Source organism: Euprymna scolopes, chromosome 36, assembly GCF_053919585.1.
Source record: "Euprymna scolopes isolate OS-2025 chromosome 36, ASM5391958v1, whole genome shotgun sequence".
Classification (NCBI taxonomy): domain Eukaryota; kingdom Metazoa; phylum Mollusca; class Cephalopoda; order Sepiida; family Sepiolidae; genus Euprymna; species Euprymna scolopes.
The window spans coordinates 52,448,275-52,463,385 of record NC_136517.1 but is presented as its reverse complement, the minus strand read 5'-3'; the positions used below and the strand labels follow the sequence as shown (position 1 = coordinate 52,463,385).

General features: G+C 32.5%; 1 protein-coding gene across 2 annotated transcripts in view; it reads left to right on the top strand.

Moving 5' to 3' along the window:
• LOC145260479 (rho guanine nucleotide exchange factor 38-like) overlaps positions 1–15,111 on the top strand; it is a 144,755-nt gene that overhangs the window by 97,206 nt on the left and 32,438 nt on the right. For both annotated transcript variants that reach the window (XM_080118585.1, XM_080118586.1), the window contains 4 exons: positions 5,813–5,962; positions 6,797–6,902; positions 11,106–11,236; positions 14,278–14,382. In XM_080118585.1, coding sequence (XP_079974711.1) covers positions 5,813–5,962; positions 6,797–6,902; positions 11,106–11,236; positions 14,278–14,382 — 492 coding nt within the window. The remainder of the gene's footprint in view (positions 1–5,812; positions 5,963–6,796; positions 6,903–11,105; positions 11,237–14,277; positions 14,383–15,111) is intronic.

The following is a 15,111-nucleotide window of genomic DNA, read 5'->3' as shown; positions in this document are numbered from 1 at the left end:
TTGATAAGGGTTAGAATGACTGTTGTATCTTGTCTGCCTCTCTTTCTCGTGAGCTAGTATTCAAAGATATTCCTTGTTCCTTCCTCGGGATTGGTTAGGGTTAGAACATATTTAACTCATCTTTCCTTGCTTCTGATTAGACCATCACCTGAAAAGATGAATTACTTCTCTTATCAGAAAAATGAAAGATAAAACTAAGTAATTTTTCAAAACTTATAAAATAATTTATAATATAAATCTCACCTGTCTGTTTAAATGTATGTATGTCTGCTTAAAATGTTTGACAGAGGCGACCGATTTTCATAAGATCGGTATCGTTTTGAAGTTCGACCCTTCGGATGACAAATATAGAAAATTTAGCTAAAAACATTAATGCCTTCACCCTCAACTGGGCACATTTCTACAAAGAGTCGCTTTTTTCGCTGATATTTTCGAAAGTCATCCCCTCTTCTCGATTGACTAGCCTTAATTTAAACCTTTGCCACTTCCGGTTTAGTGATGGGCACAACAGCAAAGAGGTCACGTTTTTTAGTCCCCTGATTTATAAGAGAGGGACCTATGTTTCCAGTGGCTTCCGTGCATCCATTAGTCCAGACTATTGCAAGATAACCGTCCATTATTTTTTCCTGAAATTTTGCCACAAATTGTATTTCATTAAATAGATGTGCACAGTGAAAAAAATTTTTTTTTGTACAAAAATTCCCGTTGCGCCCCCAGGGGCTCAAAAGAGGTCAAAAATGGCTAAAAATGGCTAAAAACGGCACATTTTGCCCCATAACTTTTGATCCATCCATTAGATTTTTTTTTAAAACTTGGCCAGAATGTTCTTAATATAAATCCAGTATGAATGTGCTAAAAACGCCTCTTTTTGTGGCTCTTTTTTCATATTTCTCAATAAAAACTTGATACATATGACTATATAGTGGTTTTTCACAGTGGTCAACATGTGTTAAGGCCTAAAACTGCACCATTATCCACTTACACTGGAATTCGGCATCCCCAGGGGCTCAAGAGGTAAAAAATACTCCAAAAATGGCCCAAAATGACACTTTTTGCCCAAAAGTGTTGGATCCATCAATTAGATTTTCCTGAAACTTGGCCAAAATGTGGAGGCCATTGTTCTTAATATAAATTCATTATACGTGACCCTGGCAAAATTCTAGTTCACATCCCTCTGGGACTTTTAGGGCTAAAAAACATGCATTTTTGGAGCTCTTTTTTTCATATTACTCAAGAACTTGATATATATGTATATGGTGCTGAATTCAAATATACATGTTTTAAGGTGTGAAACTGCATCGTTTGTTCATTTTCACTGGGATTCGGTGTTCACAGAAGCTCCAAAGGGGTCACAAATGCCCCCAAATTGCAAATAATGACACTTTTTACCCCATAAATGTTGCCCCAACTATTAGATTTTTCTGAAACTTGGCAAAAATGTGAATGCAATGTTGACCCTTCACACTTCTCACATTCATCATTTCTTCAGCATTTATAAAGTTAATGTTGCTTAAACCAAATAAGCTTATCTTACTTGAAGGAACGTCCCTAGTTATTCAAGCTTTACATGATTCCTCAGTGAAATGTTTTTGTCAGCAACTGATTATTCAACTTCAAATCTTTTCTATGTCACCTAATTAAAGTAACCGATTGGATCTATTTCATGTGCATCTTCCAAATTGAAGTAACTACCTTTTTTTTTCTTTGTCCTGTTACAAAATAAAACATTTAATGTAAAAATTTCAACAACAATAAAGCAGTTAACAAAATATATTTCAATGAGAGATAAATTCTATGCATTTATTTTCTTTGTGGTAATGATCTACTTTAATTACATTGTTTTACAAACTTGCCGTTTGGACTTAGGCTTAATAGGAAAAAAATTCAGTGACTAGCCCTAAAAAAATTTAATGGATCGAAAAGGATCATTTCGTGTTAACATTATATAACCCTAACGCCCTCTCTTGTCAGAGGGCCGGGCCGCATCCGTCGCTATCCTGGTTCACGGGAGCATACTTGTCATGTACTTCTGGCCGTGTTCGTCGCTCCCAGCTCACAGGACCATAGATGCAACCCACCAGGGCTACATTCTTACTTGTGACCAGACTCTCACTGGTCACTGGAAAATATCTTTCTGCTGCTCAGGGGACGCGAAATGTGCATGACTCTAAGTCCGTGTGGCAACATTGTCAATTTCGGTCGGCACTCTGGCTTTTTGCTGGATCCAGTCTATCTCTTTCATCATCTGGCGTCAGGGCATACCTGAAATAAACTGCATCTTCATTCAGGCCGGCAATCGAGAAAGAAAGAAAAACTCTGGTTCATTTTCGTAAAAACCAACAAAATAATTATTCAGAAATCGTTCTACACTTGTTTAAAAGTAGAGTTTCTTAATCCGAGCTTCATGATGCAGGTTGTATGACTTAAGTTCCTCTAATTAATTTCCCAGCTAAGAACAAGAGCCTTTCAACTTAGCTCCTATGAGGGTTTCGCCCCCCCCCCCCGCAAGCGGGGTGAGAGCGATGTGGACGCCTCGATGCCAGCCAGTAAAAAGATTGTAACTCTAAAAAGCCAATCGTTTTTATAAAACTGTCCTCTTCTCCCCTCTGTCATATTGAAGATTACTTTTCCTTTTTTTTTTCTCTGGACCTCTTTTTTTCTCTATCCCATTATCTTATTCTTTTTCTTCTCTCGTGAACTCCTTTCTCTATCCCCTTATTTTATTCTTTTCATTTTCTATTTTCTTATGACCCTCTTCTTCCTCTTTCATGACCATATCTCTCCCTAAGTCCAATTTATTTATTTATCTGTCCAACTAACTTATCACTGGCTTGGTGGCCTGGTAGTTAAATACAACAGGTGGACCCAAATAATAACATCTCCCAGACACCAAAGCAGATATTTGAACGCAAGTCATTGTATCTGTCTCACTCAATTAGTAGTTAAAATTCATTTTTTACCAAATCCAACTAGAAAAACAATCTCTTGTTTCACGAATCCTATTATCAGATTTTATATAATATTTTCATTGAAAAAGATACTATTTCTTCTCTGGTGGACAGAAATCTCATAAACATCTGTTTTTCCTTGACCAAGTGTCAGCACCCCCCCCCCCCCTAACCATACCTCATCCTCTCCCATCTTCATCTAGCTGTATAGGATATCTGGCACTGCCTGGGATCCCATTACAATTATATGAAACTTATCTTCCACTCAAAATACTAAAAATAAAAATTTTTTCCATGCAAGTTTTTCAAAGTGTTCAAATGTAATCACCTAAGAAAGTAGAATTTCATTTTAGGGTAGTGATTAAGCAGAGAGTGTTACTCTATTGTTATTTCTGTAATTTTATTACAGTATAACAAATCAATCACACCAAACAATTTTCTTTTCATAATTAGAATAAAAAAATATGAATATTCTTTCATAGAGGTATAGCATAGAATAGTTAACAAATCCCCTCTCCTCCTTATATTAAAACGTTTTTATTATTATTTAGACACAATGTAACATTTGTTAAGCATTCTTTTCTTACACTGTTTTCTTGTTTTGCATACAAATCATCGATTAGTTTCAATTGTCTAAGAAAAATTCAAATAACATTTTCTACACTAATGACAAACAAATCGACATGGTTTTAAAATAAAAATAAATCCTTAGTTATTTAACACTTTTCAATCAATTTCAAAGAAAACATTTGAGAAAAAAATATCTAGAAAAATCTACTCGGGTAATGTCCTCCCTCCCAAGTGTATTTTTTACAGGTGCAAAAATGTGGAAATTACACAGAAATTTTACATCAATTTGAAAGTTTAAAAAAAAAGCAGCTAATTTCTAATTAAATATTTACAAATTTTTAAAGAATTAGAATCGGTAATTGTATCAGAATAAAGTAAAAATTTGGAATCCTCCCATCACTGATTATATAATATGATATAATATGTAGTAATAACTACTCTGAGAAACAAAATAAGCTTAAGAATTATCTGGAAAGACCTGTGGCACAGTGGAGAAAATTGTTGGTAAAAGTCAGTTGGAAAATCATACCCTTCTTGATATTGAAGGTTCAATCCTCAGTGAAGGCGATCAAAAATACAATTACAAATTATTTAGGACTTTGTTTTCATGGCTGATGGAATGAGAGCATGAATAAAAGGGTTCCGTTCGAAATTGTCTAGATTCCAAAGTTCGACGGAAAGGTAAACCTGAAGAAGGTTGGAGGTTACATCAACCAAAACAGTATACAAATAACACTCAAGATGAGAAGGATCTAGTACTTTGGAAATATTGTATTTTTATGAAATTGTTGATGCCAATTTTCTTTCGTTTTTTTTTGCCATTTCACAATTATAATTTTCTGTTGTGAATTCTGAAAGTTTTCATTTTTTTTTTTTTAAATTCTAATCATCTAAAATATAGAATCTCATTTGAGGGAGGATTTTTATTAGTTTTTTTTTTTTTTTTTTTTAATTTGACAAACTTCTAAATGTTTTACCTTCATGTAGTGTATCCAAGATTTTGATAAACTCGTGCGATTTTCATTTATAGTTTTCACTTGAGCTAAAACGGAAAAAGTCAGTGTAACATTAATTCTTTCAGAGAATATATACCACATAATGACCAAAGTCATGGTGTCAGAAAAAAAAAAATCCATGCATTACAAATCTCTTCATGTTAAACTGTGAATTCTATGAGAGGCGTCATGTACAGATCAAAGGGTTTGATAAAGTTAACTCCAGAATATTTACTTTGCTCATTTATTGATTTACTTTGCTTACTATAATTTCCCAATAAAAAAATTAACTTAGACTCCATAGAATCAATGCTACATCTGGTAATGGGATTCATCACCTGCACTCTTTGACTCTTTTGACTTATATGGTGAATTTTTATTTTGTAGTGTCAAGAAAAGTATTGAAAGAATCATTTTTGGAATTAGAAATAGGGCCAAAACTTTTCTGATATGAATCAGATACTCCAAAAATTCCGATTCTGATTAATCATCATAACACTATATAGTAAACATATTTTACTTATTACTAATATTATCTCTTTATAATTAACTAGCCTGGGTGTCCGGCATTGCCTGGGTGTTTGGAAGTGTATGTTGAGCAAAAAAAAAAAAAGTGGTAGTAGGCAGGCAGCCTCGAAACCAGAGTGCGAAGGAGGAAAAGAACATGGGGGGAAAAAGAAAACATGACGTCTTTGCTGTTGCATCCATTGCCAAACCGGAATTGACGAAGGTTTAAATTAAGGCTAGTCAATCGAAAAGAGGTGATGACTTTCGAAAATATCGGCGAAAAAAAGCACCCCTCCTCCCTGTAGAAAAGTGCCCAGTTGAGGGTGAAGAAATGAACGTTTTTAGCCAATTTTTTGATATTTTTCTTCTGAAGGGTCGAGCTTCAAAACAATATTGATCTTGTGAAAATCCGTTGCCTCTGTTGAAAGTTTTAGGTAGACATACAAATATACATACATACACTTAAACAGACAGGTGAGATTTATATTATAGATCGTTTCCATATTGTGTCCTATTCTATATTAGGTCTGCTTAGTAGTTGATCATCTTTCAACATATGCATTGCTTTTTTAAGTAATCTTACTCTCCACTGTTCTTCTGTCTATAATTTTTACTTCATCCCATAAAAGCAGATGGTTTCCCTTTTCCCACCATATATGGTCAGCCATACATGACTTTTTATTCTCTCCATGTATTATAGCTTTTCAATATTCTTCTAACCTCACTTTTAGTGGGCAACACCTTTTTGTATATATTTTTCCACATTTACATGGGACCGTTTTGTCTTTTCAGTGTAATGAAAATCCCATTCTTATACAAAAGCTTCATCAATTAACGCTTCTTCATGAGGACACCAACAAATCGATGACCATCATGAGCATGTTGATAAAACCTGTCCAGAGGATCACAAAGTATCCCATCCTGCTTCTGGAGCTCCAAAAAGTAAGTCAGCTGAACACACAAAATCTCATATTTTTATACGTCAGCTTTTTCTGGTCCTGTCACATGATAAGGGCTGTCCCCTTTTCATGTAAGTATAAAAAAGGTAAAGTCCAATTGTATTATATATTTGTGTTATGTCTTTACATACACGTCTCAACATCATAATGTCCGAACTGTTTGAACACTGTGTCCTCACTCAAAGAGTTTTCTCCTTCTTCCATTCAACACAATTAAGAAAAGAACATTTAATATATAAGAATAATAACATGAACAATCTCTCTAAGTCTCGTACAACTTATACAACAAAGCCTCTCTCTCTCTCTCTCTCTCTCTCTCTCTCTCTCTCTGAGTCTTGCAACATCCCTCACTGTAATAAGCATCACTGTAATAGAACTCTTTCTAAGCATTCTCTAAGACTCTCTCAATGAAACCCCTATATGTAACAGTCCCCCTGCCCCTTTACCTGCAGTCTCTGACTCACTTATAGAAATTTTGAAACTGTATAAATTCCACGTTTTGCAAATATTAAAACAGTAAAATTAGCTTTTTAATTTTATACATACGTTTGAGGAGGGGGAAAACTCTGCTATGAAAGTGTTAAATTCATATTTTCCTTTTTAAATACACGTTAATCTGTGCATCATTTTAAAATGATATTAAAACAAATGGCACAGTTTAAAAGAAAATATATGCGTAAAAAATGTCGCCTAATCTTTATCTTGAGTTTATTCTTTATTCCTTCTTTCACTAATCCTCTTCCCAGTATCTTCTTATTTCTGCCTCCTCCCTTCCCCTATCCAGTCTTGATCTCATATCTATTTTTTCTCCTGTTAGGCCACAGAAGAAAGCCATGTGGATTTCAATCCTCTCGTGGAAGCCAACGAAGCCATTCAAAAAGTAGTGAATGCAGTTAATGAGAGTAAACGCACCAGAGAATTAGGTCAGTATCCAGTTTTGAACTTGATGTTTTATTGCCTATGTTATTGGCATTTACAATCTATTATCTCTACATATATAAAGTTGTGCAGATTAAAATCTGAAACAAATTAACCGATCAATATAAAGTTTAGAAAATGGCTTCTCAGCGTAAGGATGCTAATGTTGACTATATTTAGTTGGATTTTTGAATTTCCTGTTTCAGCCAGTGTAATCTCTGATCTTCAGGTGAATCTTTTCACTTGGAGATCTTTGAACTTAGAACACAGAATTTTGAACTGGACGCCTTATTTAATCCATAAGGGTAGGTGGTTGTTGTTTTGTTAACCATGACTGATAGAAGCATCAATTATTTCATGTTATTTTTAATTCCCACTTCTAGTAAGTATTGAACCTTCAACTCAAAGAAGGGCTTCTTCATCTTGGAACTGCACGGATTAAATAAAATGTTCAGTTCAAAATTCTATACGGATTCTTAAGTTGAAAAAGCTGCAAGTGAAGAAGGCCGGCACTTGAAATATTGTGAAAATCTATATATATATAAAAGCGAAAATGTATGTGTGTTCGCTTTTTCTGTATGTCTTCAAAAGGCTTTTTTCCGGCGGATTCTCGAGGCCGTCGCTCATTTTTAAAACTTTTTATATCACGTCTGATAATATCTATGACTTAACAACAGTGGTCGCCTGTCTATTTAATTTGCCTGATTTTGAAACATTAATTATTCGACATTTTCGGATCTGCACGTGTTGCATTCGTTTTTCGGTATAAAAAAAAAAAGTGAAACTCGATTCGAAATACTGGCCAGTGGTCTCTAGAAAGCTATGTAACGTTTGGTCAATGTCGGCTTCGTCATATCAGACAGTTGCTTTCATTTCGAGACAAGACACCCCCTCCCCCTAATAAACAGGGAGCTGTTTTTTTCCAAAGTTAGTTAAAAACAAACAAACCGGTTTATTGACTTCATTAAAAACTGTCCCGCAGAAAATGTTAACTGCTGAATAGCTATCGCGTACCATTGCCGCATGTGCATTAAGCTTTTTTGTATAAAAAAACAGACTCGCGTTAAATAAAACACTGTCCCGCACTCAAAGTTCACGTCAATAACTCGTCAAAAACGGGCACCTGTTTTTTTTTTTTTTTTTTTTGTTTTTTTTCACACACTTTACTATTTTCCAACTGCACGTCAAGGCTTCGTTTTTTTTGTTTTTTTTAACAACCAACGATTTTTCTTTTTATTTACCCAAAACCACACACACTTCCAAACACCCGGGCAACGCCAGGTACCCCTCGCTAGTAATTAATAAATTTAAAATGGTGGTTTGACTAGTTCAAATAAGTCATAAATATTAGATTTCAACGATGATATTGACACAAGAAAAGACAATCACACCCTCTGCAATCAGCACTTTGACAAACTTCCATTCTTGAGATTTTTATATCTTTGAAAGAAAAAATGATTCAGAAAATATCTTATATTTCTTTTTTCCATTTCTTTAAAGTAATTTATTTTAAAGAAAAAAAAAATAATTTCTGGCTTTCTTAAATTTCTAACGTCTTGTGTTAGATTTCAATTAGTAAATATTCCTCAAGTTTTAATTTATTAAAAGTATTTCAAATGATAGTTGGTGGGGGGGGGGCATAATATTGGCACAATCAAAATTGGAGCATACTTGAACAAATTGAAGTTGCCTCATAACAATTTCAGTCTTCAGAGTTTTTTTGCCAAATGAAAACCATACAATAGCAAGGCGAAACTCAATGCAGAAAAGCTTTCAGAAAAGTACCGGGAATATCAGTAGTGAAATCTGGATGACATAAGCCAAAATTCAAAGTTTTGATTGAGTTTCATTTTTCTCATAAGCATCTATTTGGACAATATGAAATAATTGTTTTTTGTTTTTGTTTTTTAATTATAATACACGCATGTATGTATGTTGTAACTGCTTGAATCAGCAGCTAGCTGGCTTTAATATTTGCAGCAGTATATTTTATTTTTTCAATTTAATCAAGTGAACTTCGCATTACAATTCTGAATTTTTGAGATGAGATATGATTGTATTTGGATTAAACTGACTATTGTTCTCATCTTGAGTGTCATCTACACAACGTTTCAGTTGATGTTATGGTATTTATGTCCCCTTGTTACAACTGAAGTTGAAGAGTTATTGCCCTTAGTTATTGATTTTTCTTGTAATGGTGTCTCATAAATAAAAGCTTGTGTTTACCTATCTCTCATTTTATTCATTGATTATCGCAGTCATCCGATTCGATGAACCCTATAACACAACGGATGTAACCTCCGATCTTATTCAGTTGCCATGTTTGGCCAAAGGAAGAAAAAGTTAATCCCTTTTTCTCCTTAGCCAAACATGATGATTTGTACACTTAAAGGTCAGAGGTTACATTATCTAAAACGTGTAGATAACATTCAAGCCGAGAACAGTTGTCTGATTCATCCAAATAATGTAGCATTCACATGTTTTATTTTTTCTCTTTTACTTGATTTAAAACTCAAATTTTATTCTACAATGAATAAATCAACTAGTTCTTCAAACATTAACTTAACAGATTATTGGATGATTAACTTTAATACCAGTAACTTCAGACTTTCAATTTGTTTTCAGCATAAATAAATGAAACGCCAATCTTTATAATTTTGTGTACATTTTTAATGTAGATTTATTAACTCTTCAGAAATGGTTTTGTTGTTAAATATACGTCCATAAAGTAAATTGTTTTGACAATAAAATTTTGATTCTCTGATTATAGAAGTATTCTATTCTCAATACATTCGTTATAATTTTATAATTGGCAATTGTCTGTGTGATCAGCATTAACCTGGATTAATATTAAACATTTCTTTACCATTTATTACGAGTCAACTGAATCAGATTTTGTCAAGGAAGGTGTCAGTTTTTCAGTCATTTTCAGTTACCATATCTATAAAAGTGAGAATGTGTGTGTGTGTGTGTGTGTGAGAGGACATTTCTCAACTTGTATACTCAATGAATTTTTGATCTACAGACTCGACATTTGGTATATTCAGACATGTGGAAATATGTCATCCGGAAAAAATTAAAAAAATTGGTATGTGGAGGATGGAGGTCATCGGATTTTTATCTATTTGTTAGCTGTTGCACAAATGTGCACGCGTGAATGGTTCGCATGACAAATTCATTATGTTATGAATAAGTAGATTTTAAAACGCTTTTTAAAGATTGTGTCACGTTGGCCTAATGGTTATCATACATGACTCACTGTTTTTAGGTTTTGGTTTTGATCTTAGCTCAAGTATTTTTTAATTAAAAAAAAAAAATTTTTATTCACAAGTGAACTGCTTAGGAAACATAGTACTCACATGTTTCAGTTTCTGTATGAATTAAAATATATACGAGTATTTTACAACCGAGCAACACCGGACGGCCTGCTAGTCTATTATAGAAAGGAGAGGTGAATATTATATAATATATTATAGAAAGGAGAGGCCTGTGTGGATGGGGGAAAAGGATGAGGAAAAAAAAAACAGGGAAAGAGTGAACGAGAGACAGATTGAGATAGAGAGAAGTTTTGCTATGTTATATAAATGTTAGACTTTTTAACCTTTTCTATTTTTGTTTTTTGTGTTATGGCAGCAGACAACAAAGTAGTCTTGCTCACAAACCATTATCGCTTTCTATCAAAAAAAGCTGCATGTAAATTTCTGCTTTTTATGTGTTCCGGTCACTTATTAGTACTTGCTTCAAGAAAAAATTGATGAAATTTTAATTTATAAAGTATGAAAATATTCAATTCATCTATAAATGGATATGAAATAAATTGATTTTTAAGTATACATTGTTTTTTTTATTATGCACAGTGTCCTGGCAGCAATACATGTTGATCACATTGATATTGTTGATAATATGGTGCCAAGAGTTCAAATTATTTTTTTTTACAGAAAATGTATTTTTAAAAGGAGAAAAATAAATCACGTTTTCTCTATTTCAAAGGTGACTGCTTATGCATATGGTTTTCTGTGCTGAACAAGATTGAGAAGCTTTAAATAAAAAAAAAAATTTTTTAGTGTGGTCAACCTGATAATTTGTCGCATTTGGTTAAATCCCTTGAAAAATTGCTCATTCTTAGTCTATGCTACATTAAATTTCTACAGTTAATCAACTTGGCGCATTTTTTCTTTTTAAATATTTTTATTTCTTCATTTTTATAGTTACTAAATACAGAAAAAGAAATGAATCTTCACTTTGGGACAAGTTTTCCCATATCAATCGTCATTCATTCCAGAAGAAACTAAATCGTGCCCGAGGATACATTGCTGTGAATTCAGGACTTTACACGGAGGTCAGTGGTGAATCTTGCTTTTGCTCGTTTTCAGGCATTTTTTAGTAAGGGAATTTCTTTGTACATAAAAGGACTCTTCCAAAACTAAAGCTTCCTATTTTTTTTTTTACTCAAAAAGATCTACAAAGATGGGAGTGGTATCATTAAAACGAGTGACCCGTTGTGCTCTAGAATTTATTTTTCTACATACTTACCACCATTCTCAATGCACTTTTGTCAAGAATTCAATAACTCCTCTCCATGACAGAGGTTGCTTTCTTAGTTTCACACCATCAATATTTGCAACAAAGAGATGAAACTTTCAGGTCAGCAGTCAATAAGTTCAGTTATCATAATAATGCAATTTGCAATCCCCTCTGATCTATTTGGGCGGAATAAAAAAAAAAATAGGAAGCATTACCTGTACATCAATGAATCTCTATAAGAGACTGTGTCCTTTTTAATCATTTTTTTAAAGTTTGAAATATAGCCATTATGTAGGATGTGGAAAAATAATTTCAAAATTAGAATATTCCACAAGGTTAGAGTAAGCAAAAAGGTGAAAAATTTAAATAGAAGTTAAAGATTGAAATTAAGATTGTCAGAATTTGACATAGTTGGAAGTGAGACATGGCAAAAAAATAGCAAAATTTGTCTAGCTGGTGTGCTGATTTGATTCTGACATTTTTTTTTTTTTTTTTCAAAGCTCTTTGTTCACTCTCCACCACCTGGGAAGCGGGTGACGAGAAGCTTACACAATGTGATTTAACATTACTGTAAAAAAAAAAATGAAGCAACAAATAACATAGCAAATATGTTTTGGCATTTTTTTGGTCTATTAGAATGGAGGAAAAGAACAAGATGGATAAGGAGTCTTGATCATTTGTGAGTTAGAGGTGCCTCTCTGACTAATCCTGAAGGCATAGTGAAAACATGTCGCAGTTTTTTTTTTTTTTCTTTTAACTTATTTTATCATTGTTGGAACTAATGATAATGTTTGCTTATTTTTAAAACCTAATACTCACATGCACATGTCTCGTTTTTTTGTTTTTTTTCGATTTTTTTTTTTTTTTTTGTTTTACTCCATTTTTTTTAAAAGGAATTTAGTGTTACGTTTAATACTGGGCAACGCCGGGTACATCTTCTAGTATATCGATAAAAGCAAGGGAACCCTTGATTCTGACCAAAATATTTGCCAACACGTACCTGATGGCAATGGTGATACAACCCAACATGGACTCCAGCAACAATAATGTTGATAATTACAAATGACAACACAATCCAAGAGTAACCTAGGAAGTTAGTATTTATTTGCTTCCCCACAAAAGCAAAATGTGACACAAGGTCGTTTTTAACAAGGAGAAAAACCAGTTCCTAAAAATAAAAAGGGGCACTCTGGTAGGGACCAAAAATAGTAATTGTCTCCGTATAGAAGGTTTCCCCTTCATTGACCGAGACAAATTAACTTAAGCGTAGCATCTTTGCCTGAAGGCCAAGAACAGAAAAAAAGGCAAACCTTTTTTTTTTTTTTCTTCCTTCCACGCCAAACTCTCAAATGACTTGAGTGTTGTTATAGGACTCTCAGATGAGTGCATTCTGGTATTTAAAGGGGTGTTCAATAAAGGCAGGTACACACTATTCTTGGGTGCTTCTGGGCATGCTTATTACAAGAAATAATTAACTGAGAAAGAAACCATACAAGAAATTGGAAATGTCACTGGTTTGGGATTGACCACTCAAAATGAAATATATGGTTATAGTCAGCTAACTTAGTTCCTAACTACCAGCTTGGAAGCGGTGACAAGGCAAATCAATTCTTTCACTTAATGTTCTTCAGTATTCCTATTGTGAAGCAAGTTATTGAAATAAAATATAAGAAAAGGACATTATTGAAAAATATACAATAAAAATTAACAAAATTATACAGATAAAAATGACACAATTTGCACTTCTAATGAAAATAAGTTTTTATAAGAAATGTTTATGAAATTATGAAAATGTTTTTTTTTTAAATTTTAATAAATTTATTTGAATTTATATAATAAATGTTTATGAAAGTATAACAATAAAATTATTGAAATAAAAATAACAAAATTTCAATCATCATAAAAAAACGTATCCAATACATAATATTCCCAAAATAATTTTAAAAGATTTTAAAGTGTTTTTAATAATTCTTTAATTAAAATAAGACTGAAAAATCTTTTCAATGATTATTAAATAAAAAAAGAATGATCAGAAAAATGTAATAAAAAGAAAAAAAACAGTATATGCAAAGGGGAGATATAGGCGTGAAAGAAAAAAGTGAAGGAACTAATTTGCCTTGTTACCACTTCCAGTAGCTGACTATAACTAAATATATTCCTATGATTACCCTGTGTAATGTTGTTTCAGAACAATCAAACAGAAACTACAGCTTTATATACAGACTAGCAAGTCTACTCAGCATTATCCAAGACAAAAGTGTAACATATTTCTATTAAAACTATCGTGCCTATATCTTTCCCCCTACCTCAGTTTCCCTCCTTCTTCTCCTTCACCCCTTTTTTCTCTGCCCAGCCCATTTCACTCTATGACCATACACACAGTTTTTTTTTTTTTTTTTTTATAGATTCCTTAAGGAATGAGTTATCATGAGGGAACTAACCTTTTGATTAAAAATCAGTTATTTCCCTTTAGTTAGTATATAATCTGTCTGGAACTCTGTCCTTACACACACCAACAAAATCTCTGCCAGTTTAGGATCAAAGAATGAATAATTTTTTTTCTAAATCTCCTTATTCATCTGAGACAATGCCAATCAAGAAAATACCAACTTTGTGGGTATTTCCTTTATTGTTACTTTAGTTTTAGCTGGAAATACAAACATACGTACATACAGACCCTTGCTTATTATAGATTTTCATTGCTTAACACACAAATTGAATGGATGCATGTTACAAATATTTGTTGTTGTTTTTTTTTTCATATTGTTAGCTGTATGATGCTTCATGGTCAATAAATTTCTGTAAATATATGCATATTTCTTTAGTTCTGATAAAGTTATTTGTTTTAAATTCCAGATTAAAGACGAAACATTTGAATCTAAATTAAATGAATTCACTTCCACTCAAAAAACTGTTGAAGGACTGTGTGATAATTTAAGCTCTTATGTAGAAACATTTGAGGTAAACATTCACTGTTTTGTTTTTTTCTTTTTTTTTTCATCTTCATCTATATACGAATAAAACTTTGCAGATCTTGTTTGTCTCCGTACACACTGAATGAGGTCACAAAAGGATGACATAATTTAATGAAACGGATGGGAGATAATTGTGCGTAGTAGATGACATCATAAAATTGCGACATCATCCACTGTGCATAATCACTAGCTTTATTTAGATGACCGGTAATCCAAATGATCACTGATCATCTACTAGGTTTACCATCTAAATTTCTGGGAGATTAACATAAAACTCTTGATACAGATGCAAAATAAGGACTGTGCTATCATAGGAATTTTTTGGTCAGTTTATGTAAAATGCCGGAAGGTGTGCTGAACGAAAGTTTCATGATTTTTTTTTTTTTTTTACGCAAATGCTGTAAAACTTTTTCAATGCAAAAATATATTATTTTTGTTATTACAAAAATAATTCAATAAGAAATTAACTGAAAAAAAATGAAAAACAATATTTTTGGTTATTATGAAGAAAATATAATGAATAATTATTGAACAATTTTTGCAAAACTTTAAGAAAATTAAAATAAAATAAAAAAAAAACATTCATTGTAAGATAAGTTTCATGAACATTTATTTTTTTCAATGACAAACAACTGATAACAAACAAAAAATAGTTTTTGTTGGATTTTCTTTTCATGATTGATTTTTGTTGTCAATTCAAGATAAATATTTATTT